This window comes from the organism of the source record quoted next, unplaced genomic scaffold, assembly GCF_019419815.1.
Source record: "Pyrus x bretschneideri cultivar Hongxiangsu unplaced genomic scaffold, Pyrus_bretschneideri_v1 Contig12, whole genome shotgun sequence".
Classification (NCBI taxonomy): domain Eukaryota; kingdom Viridiplantae; phylum Streptophyta; class Magnoliopsida; order Rosales; family Rosaceae; genus Pyrus; species Pyrus x bretschneideri.
Genome location: NW_025999413.1, coordinates 1,760,661 through 1,777,331, shown reverse-complemented (window position 1 = coordinate 1,777,331; position 16,671 = coordinate 1,760,661). Strand labels below are relative to the sequence as shown.

General features: G+C 36.8%; 1 protein-coding gene and 1 pseudogene across 1 annotated transcript; both read left to right on the top strand.

Annotated features, from left to right (window-relative positions):
• The first annotated feature begins 4,079 nt into the window (after positions 1–4,079).
• LOC103926981 lies at positions 4,080–5,944 on the top strand (annotated as a pseudogene).
• Positions 5,945–7,547: 1,603 nt separating this feature from the next.
• Positions 7,548–9,554, top strand: LOC103926919 (2-methylene-furan-3-one reductase). Its single transcript, XM_009335794.3, is given in 5 exon segments — positions 7,548–7,864; positions 8,341–8,664; positions 8,770–8,929; positions 9,024–9,220; positions 9,222–9,554. Coding segments are annotated over 5 exon segments (981 nt in total). The 5' UTR covers positions 7,548–7,633; the 3' UTR covers positions 9,291–9,554.
• Positions 9,555–16,671: the final 7,117 nt, after the last annotated feature.

Genomic DNA, 16,671 nt, shown 5'->3' with positions numbered 1-16,671 from the left:
TTTGGCTAGCTTTCACTGTGTTTTCTTCCTACTTGCTCATTGCCGTGTTTTTTCGCTTTAACACAGGCATTGGTTAGAGCGGATATATTCCCTCTTATATAACTAGGTCAACTTCAAAAGTACGGGAGTTTTTTTCTTCGTCTTGTTTTTCTTGTTGTAGGTGCGATAAGTAAGAAAGTAAACTTCAATTGCATTCCCTAGTCGTGAAAAATAAGAAACAGAACTTGAGTTGCGTAACTTGTTCTCACACAGTGAACCTCAAGTGACAATGCCTGCACAACATTCTCCCTTAATCAACTATAAAAGTGCAATTGGGTTTATAATAAAAACTTTGATTTGTTTTTAATGAAAGCGCTTTCATAAAAAAAGGCCTTAACCAATAAAACTTATCTAAAGTAATACTCTATAAAGGAATAATCTCAAGTCACAAAAGACTCTAGTCCCAACTTCAAAGACCAGTTATGCATAGAAATAAACTCCACATTTTAATAGGTTATAATTTTTCTTAGTCTCATCTTAACGAAACTAAATATTTCTCTAAAGTTGTTTGAGTACAAAAATATGCAATACCATAAATAAAAGTTTAAGATGAACTAAAATATTTATCTAAAATTGTTTGAGGCAATGCTTTAGTTTTTGGAGTTGATGCTACGTCTTTGAACTTGCAAGTACATAATACTCTGTCAACATGGCACCTTCTTATTGAAGCCAAAATGTTTCTAATTTCTTAAGCATGTTTACAACTTCTTGGCATGAAACTTTTTTGTATTTTCATATTGTCCTTCTCAGAAATCCTATTTAGAAAATACAACATTAATAAAAGATAAATAAGTCAATTAATAATAGGGAACTATTATTAGCACTCCAACAATCTCATTCTACACTCGTCATAAGTGTATTTTTCTTTCTAATTATAGAAAGTTTAGAGTGTCAAATGAGATTTTTGGAGTGCTAATAACAATTCCCTAATAATATTTTTTAACTATACCTTTAATAAGTTGATAAATAGTATTTTTTTAATTGCACCTCTACTAATTTGAACCATATTATTGCTAACTCATTGCGAGGTTCAGCCCACTTCTCTCACCCCTTTAGACCATCTCCAACCCTTGGGCATAAAACTTAAAAATTTAAGCCATAAGCCAGAAACTGTTTTTTTCCTCTAACCCTTGTGGCTTAAAATTTTAGCCCGTGATGATTAAAAAATGATTTTAGCCTAAGTTTTTGTTTTCGGTAACTTTTAAAAAAAAAAAAAAATTATGTAGATTATCTTAATTTATTTTTATGAACATTTTAGTCTTAAAATATTTAATTTTCGATAATAAGTAATTAAAAATCATACAAATACATAGGTATTTATAAAGTTTTAAGTTAAATTTGATGTACATAATTTTCTTGAATTATTTTAGACATTATTTAATTTTGGACTGTCATATCTTTCTTTTACTATTAGATTTTGATCTCATTTGATATCATTTGATCATAACTGTTAGATTATAAGTAATAAATAAATAAAAAGTTTGAAAATATGACAATCCGATGGGTCACCCATCCCGGGAATGCTCTCGCGCGCTACTCGCTTAACTTCGGAGTTCCCATGGAATCCAAAGCCAGTGAGCTCCCAAAAGGCCTCGTGCTAGGTAGGGATGGGAATATACATATAAGGATCACTCCCCTGGGCGATGTGGGATGTCACAATCCACCCCCCTTAGGGGCCCGACGTCCTCGTCGGCACACCACGACCAGGGTTAGGCTCTGATACCAAATTGTCACATCCCGGCCCGGGGCGAACCACTTCCCGGGCCCGCTCCACCACCGTAGCACGATATTGTCCGCTTTGGGCCCCGACCACGCCCTTACGGTTTTGTTTCTGGGAACTCACACGAGAACTTCCCGATGGGTCACCCATCCCGGGAATGCTCTCGCGCGCTACTCGCTTAACTTTGGAGTTCCCATGGAATCCGAAGCCAGTGAGCTCCCAAAAGGCCTCGTGCTAGGTAGGGATGAGAATATACATATAAGGATCACTCCCCTGGGCGATGTGGGATGTCACAATCCACCCCCCTTAGGGGCCCGACGTCCTCGTCGGCACACCACGGCCAGGGTTAGGCTCTGATACCAAATTGTAGGGGTGGTTCGGTATGGGATACCGAACCGAAAGTAGTATCCCGAATCCCAAACCGAAATTTTTTGGGACGGGAATTTGAAGACCAATCCCAAACCAAAATTTCGGGAATCCCAAATTTCGGGATTTCGGGACAAATCGGGAATCCCAAATAAAAATATGAAATTATGAATTATTCTTCAAATATATAATTTAAGAACACATTCATGAACTAGGAATGTCATTTCATTCACACTACCATTTAATCAAATATTGGCATGCTTGATTGTTTTTATCAAAGTCAAAATTCAAATTAATTAAACCCTTTTGACAATCTGTTAAGAGACAAAAGAATCAAACATTCTGAAATCATTAGCCATGACAGCAACAATAATAAAATCCAAATGAATATCAAACAGAACATGAAAAATATGCAAGGTGTAAGGCATTCCAGGTTGCAGAGCATGAATTAGAAACTACTAGCATCAATTATAAAAGAATAATATATATATATAAATTAATAATATATAATTTCGGTTTGGTATGGGATTCCCGAAATATTGAGAAGTCAATCCCAAATCCCATACCAAAATTTCGGGATCGGTTCGGGATAGCATCCCGAAAATTTCGGGAATTTCGGTTTGGGAAATTTTTGGTTTGGGATCGGGATTTTTTCGGTTCGGTTTGGGATTTTCGGGAATTTTTTCCACCCCTACCAAATTGTCACATCCCGGCCCGGGGCGAACCACTTCCCGGGCCCGCTCCACCACCGTAGCACGATATTGTCCGCTTTGGGCCCCGACCACGCCCTCACGGTTTTGTTTCTGGGAACTCACACGAGAACTTCCCGATGGGTCACCCATCCCGGGAATGCTCTCGCGCGCTACTCGCTTAACTTCGGAGTTCCTATGGAATCCGAAGCCAGTGAACTCCCAAAAGGCCTCGTGCTAGGTAGGGATGGGAATATACATATAAGGATCACTCCCCTAGGCGATGTGGGATGTCACAATCCACCCCCCTTAGGGGCCCGACGTCCTCGTCGGCACACCACGGCCAGGATTAGGCTCTGATACCAAATTGTCACATCCCGGCCCGGGGCGAACCACTTCCCGGGCCCGCTCCACCACCGTAGCACGATATTGTCCGCTTTGGGCCCCGACCACGCCCTCACGGTTTTGTTTCTGGGAACTCACACGAGAACTTCCCGATGGGTCACCCATCCCGGGAATGCTCTCGCGCGCTACTCGCTTAACTTCAGAGTTCCCATGGAATCCGAAGCCAGTGAGCTCCCAAAAGGCCTCGTGCTAGGTAGGGATGAGAATATACATATAAGGATCACTCCCCTGGGCGATGTGGGATGTCACATTGGTAGGTCCATGGCTAATTTTATCCCATGGTTAGAGATGATTTGGAGGGTTTTAAAACTTATATTTTAAGCTTTACCCCAAGAATTGAAGATGATCTTAATATAAGATAATATCATTTATTAAAAAATAATAATAATAACCTACCTAAAGTTATAAATTAACATTTCTTACTGAAGCACTTACTTAAAGTGTTAGGTTTTCTCTTCTTATATTTCTTGTTGGAGGTGTCAACAAGAAAGAAGAAAACTCAAGGATAAGGATTTAATAAGGAAGAAAACTTAGACGCTAGCATGCATTACGATATCAGCGACGCTAGCATTACGATTCAGGGGTGTCTTGATTTGAGATTTGACTAAAAGAAACAGAACACCAATTTTATACCATGTTGCCGCACACAATGAACCTCAGGTAACGATGCGTCTACATGCAAAATTTGGCATGTTGTCCCACTGAACCTGACCAATAGCGCATGTAGATGCATCATTTGGAGTTTTTTCTTATACGGCCACGTAGGCAAACACCAAGGTTCCACATCCTTCTCCTTCACCTTTAAAACGACACGCTGTCGAGATCTCAGACTCTGATCTGATCTCACTCATTTGCTCACAACAACAACAACAACAACAACAAACCCTTTCCCTTTCCTTTGCAAGTTCTTGTGTTTTTTGCAGTGCATCAATGGCGGCTGCTGTAGCTTCAAGTGATTCAGTTTCCATACCATCTGTAAACAAGGCGTGGGTGTACTCAGAGTACGGAAAGTCTGCAGATGTTTTGAAGTTCGATCCGAATGTTCCTGTTCCTGAAATAAAGGAAGACCAGGTGCTGATCAAGGTGGTTGCTGCATCTCTCAACCCAGTTGATTTCAAAAGGATGCTTGGCTACTTCAAGGACACTGACTCTTCACCCCCTGTAGCCTCTCTCTCTCTCTCTCTCTTCATTTATTTTTCACCGAAGTCAAATACAGGATTAGTTTGTGAGTTGGGGGATTTAGAAAAGTTTTAATATTTACCAACTTATAATTTAGTTAAATCTATTTGAAGAATCAAAGCTGATCTAGTTGATTTTTTGTTAGAATAAATTTTCTTTTGGTAAACGCGGAGTAGGTCAGTTAGCTAGAGCAGTATGCTCGTTTCTCTTTTGACAAACACGTATTATGTCAGTTGGTTAGAGCAATGTGCTCGTTCCTCTTTAGATGATGACACCCAAGTTTGAATCCCGACATGTAGATTAGTTTAAATTATCATCTTGTAAAATAAAATAAAAATTGAAAGGTTAAGAAATAACAAGAAGCTTGCTTTGAAGAATCAAAGTTGATCTTCAAATTCGAGTGTAAACCCAATTAGCTTGTTTGCTAAAATATTAATTTTATTAAATTAACTTGTTTGCAGACAGTTCCAGGGTATGATGTTGCTGGTGTGGTGGTGAAAGTAGGAAGACAGGTGACAAAGTTTAAGGTGGGGGATGAAGTATATGGGATCTCAACGAGAAGGCTATCGATAAGCCGAAAAAGATCGGATCCTTGGCCGAGTACACTGCTGCAGAAGAAAGAGTGTTAGCTCTTAAGCCCAAAAATCTGAGTTTTGTTGAAGCTGCTAGCCTTCCCCTGGCCATTGAGACTGCCTATGAAGGGCTCGAACGAGTTGAATTCTTTGCCGGTAAATCTATCCTTGTTTTGGGAGGCGCTGGGGGAGTCGGAACACATGTTATTCAGGTACAATGTTAATCAAGTGCAAACATTTTCAATTAAGTTAGGCTCTAATTAAGTAAAGCTGATTGATTAATTATTCATGACACTCAATGTGTTTATGTGAGGCAGCTAGCAAAGCATGTGTTTGGTGCTTCAAAAGTAGCAGCTACAGCGAGCACGAAAAAACTCGATCTTTTGAGAAGCTTGGGTGCTGATTTGGCTATTGATTACACCAAGGAGAACTTCGAAGACCTGCCCGAGAAATTCGATGTGGTTTATGATGCAGTTGGTATAGTTCTTGAATCTTCATCGTTGTTTTTTTCTTATACAAATCAAACACAAGGACTGATGTTGTTTTGTGTTTCTGAAATTAACCAAAATAGGGGAGACTGACAGGGCGGTGAAGGCGGTGAAGGAAGGCGGGAAGGTATTGACAATTGTTCCACCTGCGCCACCGGCATTCCTTTTTATGCTGACTTCAACCGGAACTGTGTTAGAGAAACTGAAGCCTTACTTGGAGAGTGGGAAGGTGAAGCCAGTGCTTGATCCCACCAGCCCGTATCCATTTTCGAAGACAGTTGAAGCATTTGCCTATCTTGAAACCTCCAGGGCTACCGGAAAGGTGGTTGTGTATCCCATTCCATGAAATCATAGAGAGTACTAGTTCAGCCATGCAATCTGTTTGTGTGTGATATATACTTGTATCCTGCTGCCTGCTGTTTAAAAAGACTTGTAATAAGGGCGGCGCAATCATATCTATTAATATATAGTGATTCGAGCTTGGCTGGTTTTCACTGTGTTTTCTTCCTACTTGCTCATTGCTGTGTTTTTCCGCTTTAACACGGGTATTCGTTAGAGCGGATGTATTCCCTCTTATATAGCACTTCATTTGAACTGCGTCAACTTCAAAAGTACAGGTGTTTTTTTTTTTTCGTCTTGTTTTTCTTGTTGTAGGTGTGATAAGCAAGAAAGTTAACTTCAATTGCATGCCTTAGACGTGAAAAATAAGAAACAAAACTTGAGTTGCGTAACTTGTTCTCACCCATTGAACCTCAAGTGACAATGCCTGCACAACACTCTCCCTTCATCAACTATAAAAGTGCAATTGGGTTTATAATAAAAACTTTGGTTTGTTTTTAATGAAAGCGCTTTCATAAAAAACACCTGAACTACAGTAAAACATCTCTAAAGTAAAACTCTATAAGGAATAACCTCAAATCACAAAAGATTCTAGTCTCAACTTAAAAGACCAGATATGCATAGGAATAAACTCTACATTTTTTTTAGTACATCCTTATTTTTACACCAAGGGAGGGAGAGTTCGGCTAAGCCACACAGTGGGCAGCCTAATTTTGTATCGAATTCACCATCCACGAGATTCAAACCTAAGACCTCACTTCTAAGCGAAGAGGAACTCCACATTTTAATAAGTTATCATTTTTCTTAGTCTCTTCTTGAGGAAACTAAAATATTTCTCTAAAGTTATTTGAGTACCAAAATATGCAATACCATAAATAAAAGTTTAAGATGAACTAAAATATTTATCTAAAATTGTCTGAGGCAATGCTTTAGTTTTTGGAGTTGATGCTACGTCTTTGAACTTGTAAGTACATAATACTCTATCAACATGAACCTTCTTATTGAAGCCAAAATGTTTCTAATTTCTTAAGCATGTTTACAACTTCTTGGCATGAAACTTTTTTGTATTTTCATATTGTCCTTGTTAGAAATCCTATTTAGAAAATACAACATTCATTGAAGATAAACAAGTCAATTAATAATATTTTTTAACAGTACCTCTAATAATTTAATAAATAATATTTTTTAACTGTACCTCTATTAATTTGAATCATATTATTGCTAGTCTATTGCGAGACTTAGCCTACTCCCTCACTTTTTTAGTATAGATAGTATCATTTGTTTAAAAAAAAAAATAATAACCTACCTAAAGTTATAAATAAATATTTCTTACGTAAGCACTTACTCACAAAAGAGCCAAGTCACTTAAAAAGTGTCGGGTTTTTTCTTCTTATATTTCTTGTTGGAGGTGACAACAAGAAGGAAGAAAACTTGTGCTAAGGATAAGGATAAATAAGGAAGAAAACTTCGACGCTAGCATTACTATCCAGGGGTGTGTTGATGTCAGATTCGACTAAAAGAAACAGAGAACGCCAATTTTATAACATGTTGCCGCACAAAATGAACCTCCAATAACGATGCGTCTACATGCATAATTTGGCATGTTATCCCACACAACGAACCTAACTAACAGTGCATCTAGATGCATCATTTGGAGTTTTTTCTTGTAGGGCCACGTAGGCAAACACCAAGATTCCACATCCTTCTCCTTCACCCTTAAAACGACACGCTGTCGAGATATCAGACTATGATCTTATCTCACTCATTTGCTCACAACAACAACAACAAACCCTTTCCTTTCTCTTTGCAAGTTCTTGTGGTTTTTGCAGTGCATCAATGGCGGCTGCTGTAGCTTCAAGTGATTCAGTTTCCATACCATCTGTAAACAAGGCGTGGGTGTACTCAGAGTACGGAAAGTCTGCAGATGTTTTGAAGTTCGATCCGAATGTTCCTGTTCCTGAAATAAAGGAAGACCAGGTGCTGATCAAGGTGGTTGCTGCATCTCTCAACCCAGTTGATTTCAAAAGGATGCTTGGCTACTTCAAGGACACTGACTCTTCACCCCCTGTAGCCTCTCTTTCTCTCTCTCTCTCTCTCTTCATTTTTTTCACTGAAGTCAATTGCAGGATTAGTTTGTGAGTTGGGGGATTTAAAAAAGTTTGTCTTTACCAACTTATAATTTAGTTAAATCTATTTGAAGAATCAAAGCTGATCTAGTTGATCTTTTTGTTAGAATAATTTTTTTTTAGACGCGTATTAGGTCAATTGGCTAAAGCAGTGTGCTCATTCCTCTTTAAACATGTATTTTACGTCAATTGGCCAGAGCAATGTGCTCGTTCCTCTTTAGATGATGACATCCAAGTTTGAATCCCCACATGTAGATTAGTTTAAATTATAATTTTGTAAAATAAAATAAAAATTGAAAGGTTAAGAAATAACAAGAAACTTGCTTTGAAGAATCAGAGTTGATCTTCAAATTCTAGTGTAAACCCAATCTGCTTGTTTGCTAAAATATTAATTTTATTAAATTAACTTGTTTGCAGACAGTTCCAGGGTATGATGTTGCTGGTGTGGTGGTGAAAGTGGGAAGCAAGGTGACAAAGTTTAAGGTGGGGGATGAAGTGTATGGGGATCTCAACGAGAAGGCTCTCGATAAGCCGAAAAAGATCGGATCTTTGGCCGAGTACACTGCTGCAGAAGAAAGAGTGTTAGCTCTCAAGGCAAAAAATCTGAGTTTTGTTGAAGCTGCTAGCCTTCCCCTGGCCATTGAGACCGCCTATGAAGGGCTCGAACGAGTTGAATTCTCTGCCGGTAAATCGATCCTTGTTTTGGGAGGCGCTGGGGGAGTCGGAACACATGTTATTCAGGTACAATGTTAATCAAGTGCAAACATTTTCCATTAAGTTAGGCTCTAATTAAGTAAAGCTGATTGATGAATTATTCATGACACTCAATGTGTTTATATGAGGCAGCTAGCAAAGCATGTGTTTGGTGCTTCAAAAGTAGCAGCTACAGCGAGCACGAAAAAACTCGATCTTTTGAGAAGCTTGGGTGCTGATTTGGCTATTGATTACACCAAGGAGAACTTCGAAGACCTGCCTGAGAAATTCGATGTGGTTTATGATGCAGTTGGTATAATTCTTGAATCTTCATCGTTGTTTTTTTCTTATACAAATCAAGCACAATGACTGATGTTGTTTTGTGTTTTTGAAATTAACAAAAATAGGGCAGAGTGACAGGGCATTGAAGGCGGTGAAGGAAGGCGGGAAGGTTGTGACAATCGTAGGTCCAGTAACGCCACCGGCAATCATATTTATACTGACTTCAACCGGAACTGTATTAGAGAAACTGAAGCCTTACTTGGAGAGTGGGAAGGTGAGGCCGGTGCTTGATCCCACTGGCCCGTATCCATTTTCGAAGACCTGTTGAAGCATTTGCCTATCTTGAAACCTCCAGAGCTACCGGAAAGGTGATTGTGTATCCCATCCCATGAGATAATAGAGAGTACTAGTTCAGGCTTGCAGTCTGTTCGTGTGTGATATAGTCTTATCCTGCTGCCCGCTTGTTTGAAAGTCTTGTAATAAGCAATGTTATGTGTACTTATATAGTGCTTCTAGTTTGGCTAGTTTGCATTGTGTTTTCTTCCTACTTGCTCATTGCTGTGTTTTTTAGCTTAAACACGGCATTGGTTAGAACGGATGTACTTCCTCTTACAGTTCCTGCAAATCCTATGATATATTGCGGATCTTTATATTTATATGTTATTTTTTAACAAACGATAGTAGGACACTTATAAAGTTACTTTTAAGGATACTTACAAAGATACTTTTAAAAGGCCGTTCGTTCTTAAAACGACAACAAACTTTTACCCGTAACGAATTTTGGTTTTTGGCTGTGTGCATCAATGGCTGCTGCAGCTTCAAGTGATGCAATTTCCGTACCATCTGAATACAAGGCCTGGGTTACGGACTCTGCAGATGTTTTGAAGTTTGATCCAAATGTGGCTGTTCCTGAAATTAAGGAAGATGAGGTGCTGATCAAGGTGGTTGCTGCATCTCTCAATCCCCAATTGATTTCAAGAGGATGATTGGCTACTTCAAGGCAGATGATTAGCTACTCCAAAGCCTCCAAACTTCCCAACTTCAAGGAAGATGAGTTTTGGTTTTTGCACTCTTCGTTTAGCTTTCTACACTTTAAACTCAATATTTTTCTGCTGTAACAGAGGAGTGCATGAGACTTAAAAATGAGTGTGAAAGTCAGTAGTGCGAATTTGTACATTTTACTTTCAAATGTGTGAGGTAACATAACACATGTACATAGTATTTCTCAGTATTAATTTGAGGGACCAACATCCCACTATTAATCAACGATTTCCAACTGCATGTACATCAGGTGGGGTATTTTACCACAAAATGTCTCGGTGTAGTTAGTAACTTAATAGTAGAATCGTTCATTATATGTTTTACTTTATTTTCAATTTTTTAACATGAAATTTTTTACATTCTTCATTCCAACCTTTGTCTTTTCCCCAATAGCATGTTTAATTAATTTTAAGAGTAAACAGGTGGGCTGGTAATAATTTAGCTCAATTGATAATTTTATCAAAATTAATTTGATGAATGAAAATGTTTACCTATCTATCAAGAGTTTGCATCTTATCAATGGAGCAAAAATGTTTACATCTTAAAGCATTCCTATAAAGATGTCACCGGAGAAGGAAAACGTACATATTTTCATCTCTAGAGATGCCCTAATAATAATTTTACAGATTTTGTGAAACATCCAACTGTTGATATTTTCCAAAATCTTTTGCATAAGGATTGAGAAAAATGTTAAAAACTATTTGGAAGCGGTCTTACTAATTATTGATTCAAAAAAATATTTTTTAGATTGAAATTTTAAGTTGGAAAATAGAAAAATCAATATAAATGACCCAAAACGTAGACTAAACTTTTGGCAGCTTGAATATCTAAAGTCCTGCATGTATGAATTTTAGGCAATTTTTTATTTTTGTCGAAAATTTTAGGAAGTTTAAGGTTGGATCAAAATTTCACGAGAAGAGGTTTTATAATGATTTTAGTATAATGGCGCAATTAACTAAAGATTATGAATTATAGCTCACACTTTTTGTTAGAATGCAATTCTGCTGATTTTGCATGCGCATTAAAAGAAAAGAAAACTAATGAAAATAGTTTCAAATCTTTACATTTTAATTAAAAATCATCCATTAACTTTATTTAATAATAAGGACAAAAGACTAATATATATATATATATATATAGATACCAAATGGGGAGGAACTAACAACAGCAGGCGGCAAAGCCGTCCATAGAATTAAGAGTGCGGAAATAAAGCATATAAAAACAAAGAAGCATATCAATATATTGAATTAAAAAGAACTCAGGTTGATTGAAAAGAAACATCCATGGATGACTGATAATAACGTGGAAAGAAAGAATTAAATTAATTATAGAAGATAATTCCATGAAAATAATGAATTAAATGTAATGATGCAAATATATTTGGAAAATAAGTTTTATTGAAAACTTACTGCAATGCAGATTACAAACAAGTATTTTCTAATGGCAGATGAAACAAGTAAACAAGGTGGAGCTCGCAGGCATCCTGAATAATATATATATTACAAGTGTTTGAAAATAATCTCTGTCCTTTGTGGATAAGCAGAGAGATGTATTCTTGAACTGAGCTATTGAGTTAAAAAACCCGTGCTTCTTCTGAAGATGAATTCCTCTTTTATAGAGGGAGGAGAATGATTGAGGAATGCAATTTTAATCCGGGAATCCCGCTGGCAAGAGGAGAAAGCTGGCAAAGCTGGCTGACTGATGAATCCTTACTGTGGAGTCACGTTGTTACTTTTACAAAAGCTGAATGAATAGTGACTTTTTTCTTTTTCACTGTTGATGATGCCTTTACTGTGGAATCACGTTGTTATTTTTACAAAAGTTAGATGAACAGTGACCTTTTTGTTTTTTCACTATTGAAGAATAATGTCTTGTCTTTTGCGGAAGAGATGATAGCAGCTACTACTGATGATGTTGTTTGGCTGATACAATTACATGGGCAAATAAAGCAGTTTCAAAAATCGAACGGATCTTGAGCATCTTAAAGGTCCACTTGATCAGCCCAATTGGCGGGAGGTTGAGACCCTGCATCAGAAGCGTCAGAATCCGAGTCGGAATCTTTCTTTTTCTGGAGCATTGCTGCTTCGGCTATGAGCTGTTGGGCCAAGTCCAGAAGCTGGGTAGTCTTTGAAGATTTTTCTTTCTTCGAGCTAGAGGATTTGGTTGACTTGGTCTTTCCTTTGAGGGAGGAGGATAGACTAATGTCTGATAGAGATTGAACTGGTTCTTGAGCTTTCGGGAGTTCAGGAAATTGCTGAGTATCTGGCAAGGCCTGCGAAGAAGATGCAGCAATTGCTGGGGACGAACTCTGGGGAAATTCAGCACGAACTAGATCAATAATCTTTTGGTAGTTGAATTTGTCCCACCATTTCACCCACCGGGTCCTGAAAATTCCTCCGTTGTCTAACTGGAAATTCCATTTTAAGATCCATGGAACTTTGTATTTGGCCATGAATAAAGAGAATAAGGAAACCCGGCTGTCAAAACGGCTGCGGTCAAAACCAGTCTTGAAACTATTGTTTAGTACTTGACGAAGATCTTCAGGGACAAGGGAAATATTTGGGCCATGAGTAGCCCACCAGTCTGGAAACCATGCTGGGAATCTCAATCTGAAACTTTTATCAAAGGTCACGAACCATGAATGACTAAAATCTTCCGTCTGATGAAGAAAAATATTAGTCCAAGCTTGAATGTAATCATAATAATTGTAATTGTTGTTCGGTATGAGAACATGCTGGGTGTGAAGGGGTTTGGTATGAAAAAGGGGGAGACCCCAATCTTGTTCAATGAGAAATTTTCCAATATGAAGTGAATGGTATAAAATTTTATTTTGGTGAGTGGTGCTGTAAATTGGCTTAATAGCAATACTTTCGGTCTCAGAGAGAATGGCCTGGTAGTATTTGAGGCTTTTGTATGGTGCTGCTGGGAGATAGTGAGAATTTGGGGGCAAAAGCAGTTTAGCAATGCGTTCTGGAGGTTGATTTTTATCAATGTCAAGAGGTATGCAAAAAGACTTTTCAGTAGTGGAGTTTTGGATATATGGAGAAGTTTTAGCATAGCTAGGTGTTTTGGGTTGTGAAGGTGTTGGAGAACGTACTGAAGAGTAAGGATCAAAAGGAGTAGCTAAAGCTGTTTGGTAATTTGGTCGGATATTTCCTACTGTGGATCCTAATGGAGTGAATCTGTTTGTAATGGCGAGGGCCGATGAAGAGTCGGGAAAAGACTCTTGTTTTACTGGTGCTGGGGTTTGGGAAAGGGTGGCTGGGAGCCGTCGTTGCTGAGTAGGATTAGTAGTCATTTTTCCCCTGCAAAAATTCTCTGGTCAGGAAATCTGGTATGCAATTCTGGCTGCCTTTAATGTATTCAATTTCAAAATAAAAAATACTTAATACGGCTTGCCAGCGTGCGAAAATTTGTTTTGATGCAATGTTTTGAACATCTTTTTGTAAAACATGTTTTGCAGATTTGCAATCAACACGAACTAAAAATTTTTGATTTAATAAATTATCTTGGAATTTGCTAATGCATAATACAATTGATAAAATCTCTTTTTTAATAGTACTATAGTTATGTTGAGCCGGATTCCAAATTCCTGAATGGAAACGAACAATTTGTTAAGGAGATTCGGAAGAAGTTTTCTGTTTGAGGATACCTCCATAACAGACATCGGATGCGTCAGTCTCAACTATTTTGAGAGAATTGGGAGTTGGAATGCCAAGGCAAGGCAAAGTCTTGACATGATTTTTTATTTGTTTGACAATGGAAGTGTGATTTTGAGACCATGATGGAGGATTCTCCTTGAGACGATCAAACAAAGGTTTACATTGTTGACGGAGATGAGGATAAAATTCTGAAACATAATTGAGAGATCCAAGGAATCGCTGAAGCTGAGTTTTATCAATAATTTGGTCTGGAAACTTATCAGCAAACTGGATGACTCGATCAATTGGTTGAATGGTAGACCTGTAAATATGGTATCCTAAAAATCTAACTTTGGTTTGAAATAACTTAATTTTAGATGCCGAGACGATTAACCCATTAGACCTAACGATCCTAACAAATGTATGCAAATGCTTCCAATGCTCATCTATTGATTTTGAGAAAATTAATACATCATCAATATAAACAATCGAAAAATGGCTGTATTGATTAAAAATCTCATTCATAATATTTTGAAATTCACTTGGTGCGTTTTTCAAGCCGAAAGGCATTACATTCCACTCATAGTGTCCGAAAGGAGTCACAAAAGCTGTTTTGTACTTATCAGATTTATGAATTTGAATTTGCCAAAAATCTGATTTCATATCAAATTTGGAAAAGACAGTTGCTTGAGAAAGTCTTTTTATCAAATCTCTTTTGTTGGGGATTGGATATCGGATCCATTCTAGAACATCATTCAAAGGTTTGTAGTTAATAACTAATCGTGGAACGCCACATTCTAATTCTGCATTTTTCTAGACATAAAAAGCAGGGCAAGACCATGGAGATTTACTTTTACGGATAATTCCCTTTTCTAAAAGTTGATTAATTTCAATCTTACAAAACTCTAAAACTTCTTGGTTCATTTGAATCGGTCGTGCTTTGGTGGGGATTTTTGATTCAACAAAATCTTTAATATAAGAGAGTTTAACAATATGCTGTTTTCTATGCCAAAAAGCATTTGGAAGATCTGAACAAATTTCTTTAGTAAGTTTATCAGAAAAGTGGCGAATAGAATCTAATAAAGATTTGTTTATTAACTGTTCTTCAATTCTTTTGTGAATGATTTCTTCATGTAAAAAAGCAATTTGTTGGGATTTTGCAGTAATCTGGTTGAGAGTTTTTGAAACACTATCCTTTTGTAGTTGTTTTAACTTTTTAAGATCTGTTTCTATGCAAAATTCAAAAATAATTTTTTGGTCAAAAACCTCAGTTGTAATACAGTTATGATGAACTTTGAAAGGATAAATTAATGCGATGAAAGGAAGTCCTAAAATAACTGGATCAGAAATATTTTTAATTAAAACAAATGAAGTTTTAAAGCAAACATTTTGTTGGCAAACATGAGCGTTGGGAATTTCATATTTTAAATTCATTAGGGATTGATTAGCAACGCTAAGTACCTCAGTTGATTTGTGATAATACTTTGTAGGTATCAACCCTTCTTGAATGCAATTTAAATCTGCGCCTGAATCGATTAAAGCAATGGTTTCTAAAGAAAAATCGTCAATTATTATTTTGATTTTAGAATACCATTTTCTAATTCTAATTTTGTCTAAAAGATTTAAAACAAGATCTTTTGAAGAAGAGGATTTGCTTGATTGGGCATCGGAATCGGAATGTGAAGAAGAATTGCCCTGTTCTTCTACAAGTGCTTGTGTGCGTGCTATACTGAGTTGTGAACGAATTTCGGTATTTTCGGATTTTAAAAACTTAATTTCTGATTTAATTTGATTAATTTTCTTTTGTAAATCTTTGATGGTTAAATCCTTTTTTGGTTTATTAAATCGTTCCAAAGTGGTGCTGAGAGAAATCTTTTGAGAAGAAGTTTGACTAGTGCCAGGTTCATGAGAAGAAATCAAATTTTTGAGTTTTTTCAAATAAAAAGATTTTAAATCAGGGTTATCGGCTTTACTAATTAATTCCATTAAAAATTCTTCTTGTTCTTCTTGCTTATTAAGCACTGAAATTTTATTACAACAAGTGTCCGTGCACCCAAACTTAATGTTCGGTGAGGAGACTTCGCTAGAACTGCTAGAGTCAGAGACTGAAAAATCAGGATTTTTATCAGATTGACTAGAATCGGTATTTCTAATTTCTAAAACCTAAATAAGTTGAACCTTCTCCTCTTCAGAGATTTTTAGTTGGTTAATAACCTTTTTAACCCTACATTCATTTGCATAATGACCAAATTTGTCACATTTGTAGCATTTTCCCTTTTTATTTTGAAAATCCTTTTTAGGCTTTCGAAAAGTTTTTTTGTTTGGAGATAGTTTTTCATAAAATTTATTTGTTTGAAAAGGTTTGTTGGAAGATTTTTTGTTTTTATAAAATCTGGATTGATATTTAGAAAATTTTCTGGTTTGTTGGGCTCTTTTCTTTTTATTCGAATGAGCAATCGGAGGTAAACCATATTGTTCACAAAATGTTCCAAGTTCGTATTTAGCAATAGATTTATCCTTATTAACTTGTTTTGAAATCTTCATGTCAATACGCATTTTTAATCCTTCCTATTGTATAACATTAACTATGTTACCATAAGTAAGGGTATGATAAGGTATGACACTTTCTTCGTTTACTAAAACATTTCGGATTTTGTGAACAAAAAGATTTGGTAAACCATTGATAAATTTTTCTTTCCAAAAGGGTTGATTATTATCTTCCCTAAGCATAACTCTGGATATGAAAACATCTTTATACCATCTGAAATCACTTAAGGTTGGACACCTTAAATTTCTCAGTTGGTCATGAATACGAGTAGTGACGTTGCTAGGTGTTCCTATAAAGTGTTCTATAATCGTATAAAGTAAAGTATTTACTCCGTCGGGTATTCCTTGTCCTATCGTTTCATCAAAGATGGGAAGTCCTTCCTCATCTTTTTTGACCGCAAAACGTATTTCATCTCTGGACTGAGAAGTTAAGTGCTTCTCCCACCAAGAATGAAGCATTCCAGTGAAACCAGTGACAAGAAGATCAACGATTTATGTTTGTGTAAAATTGTGATTTGAAATGTAGCTATTAGCAACCATGGTT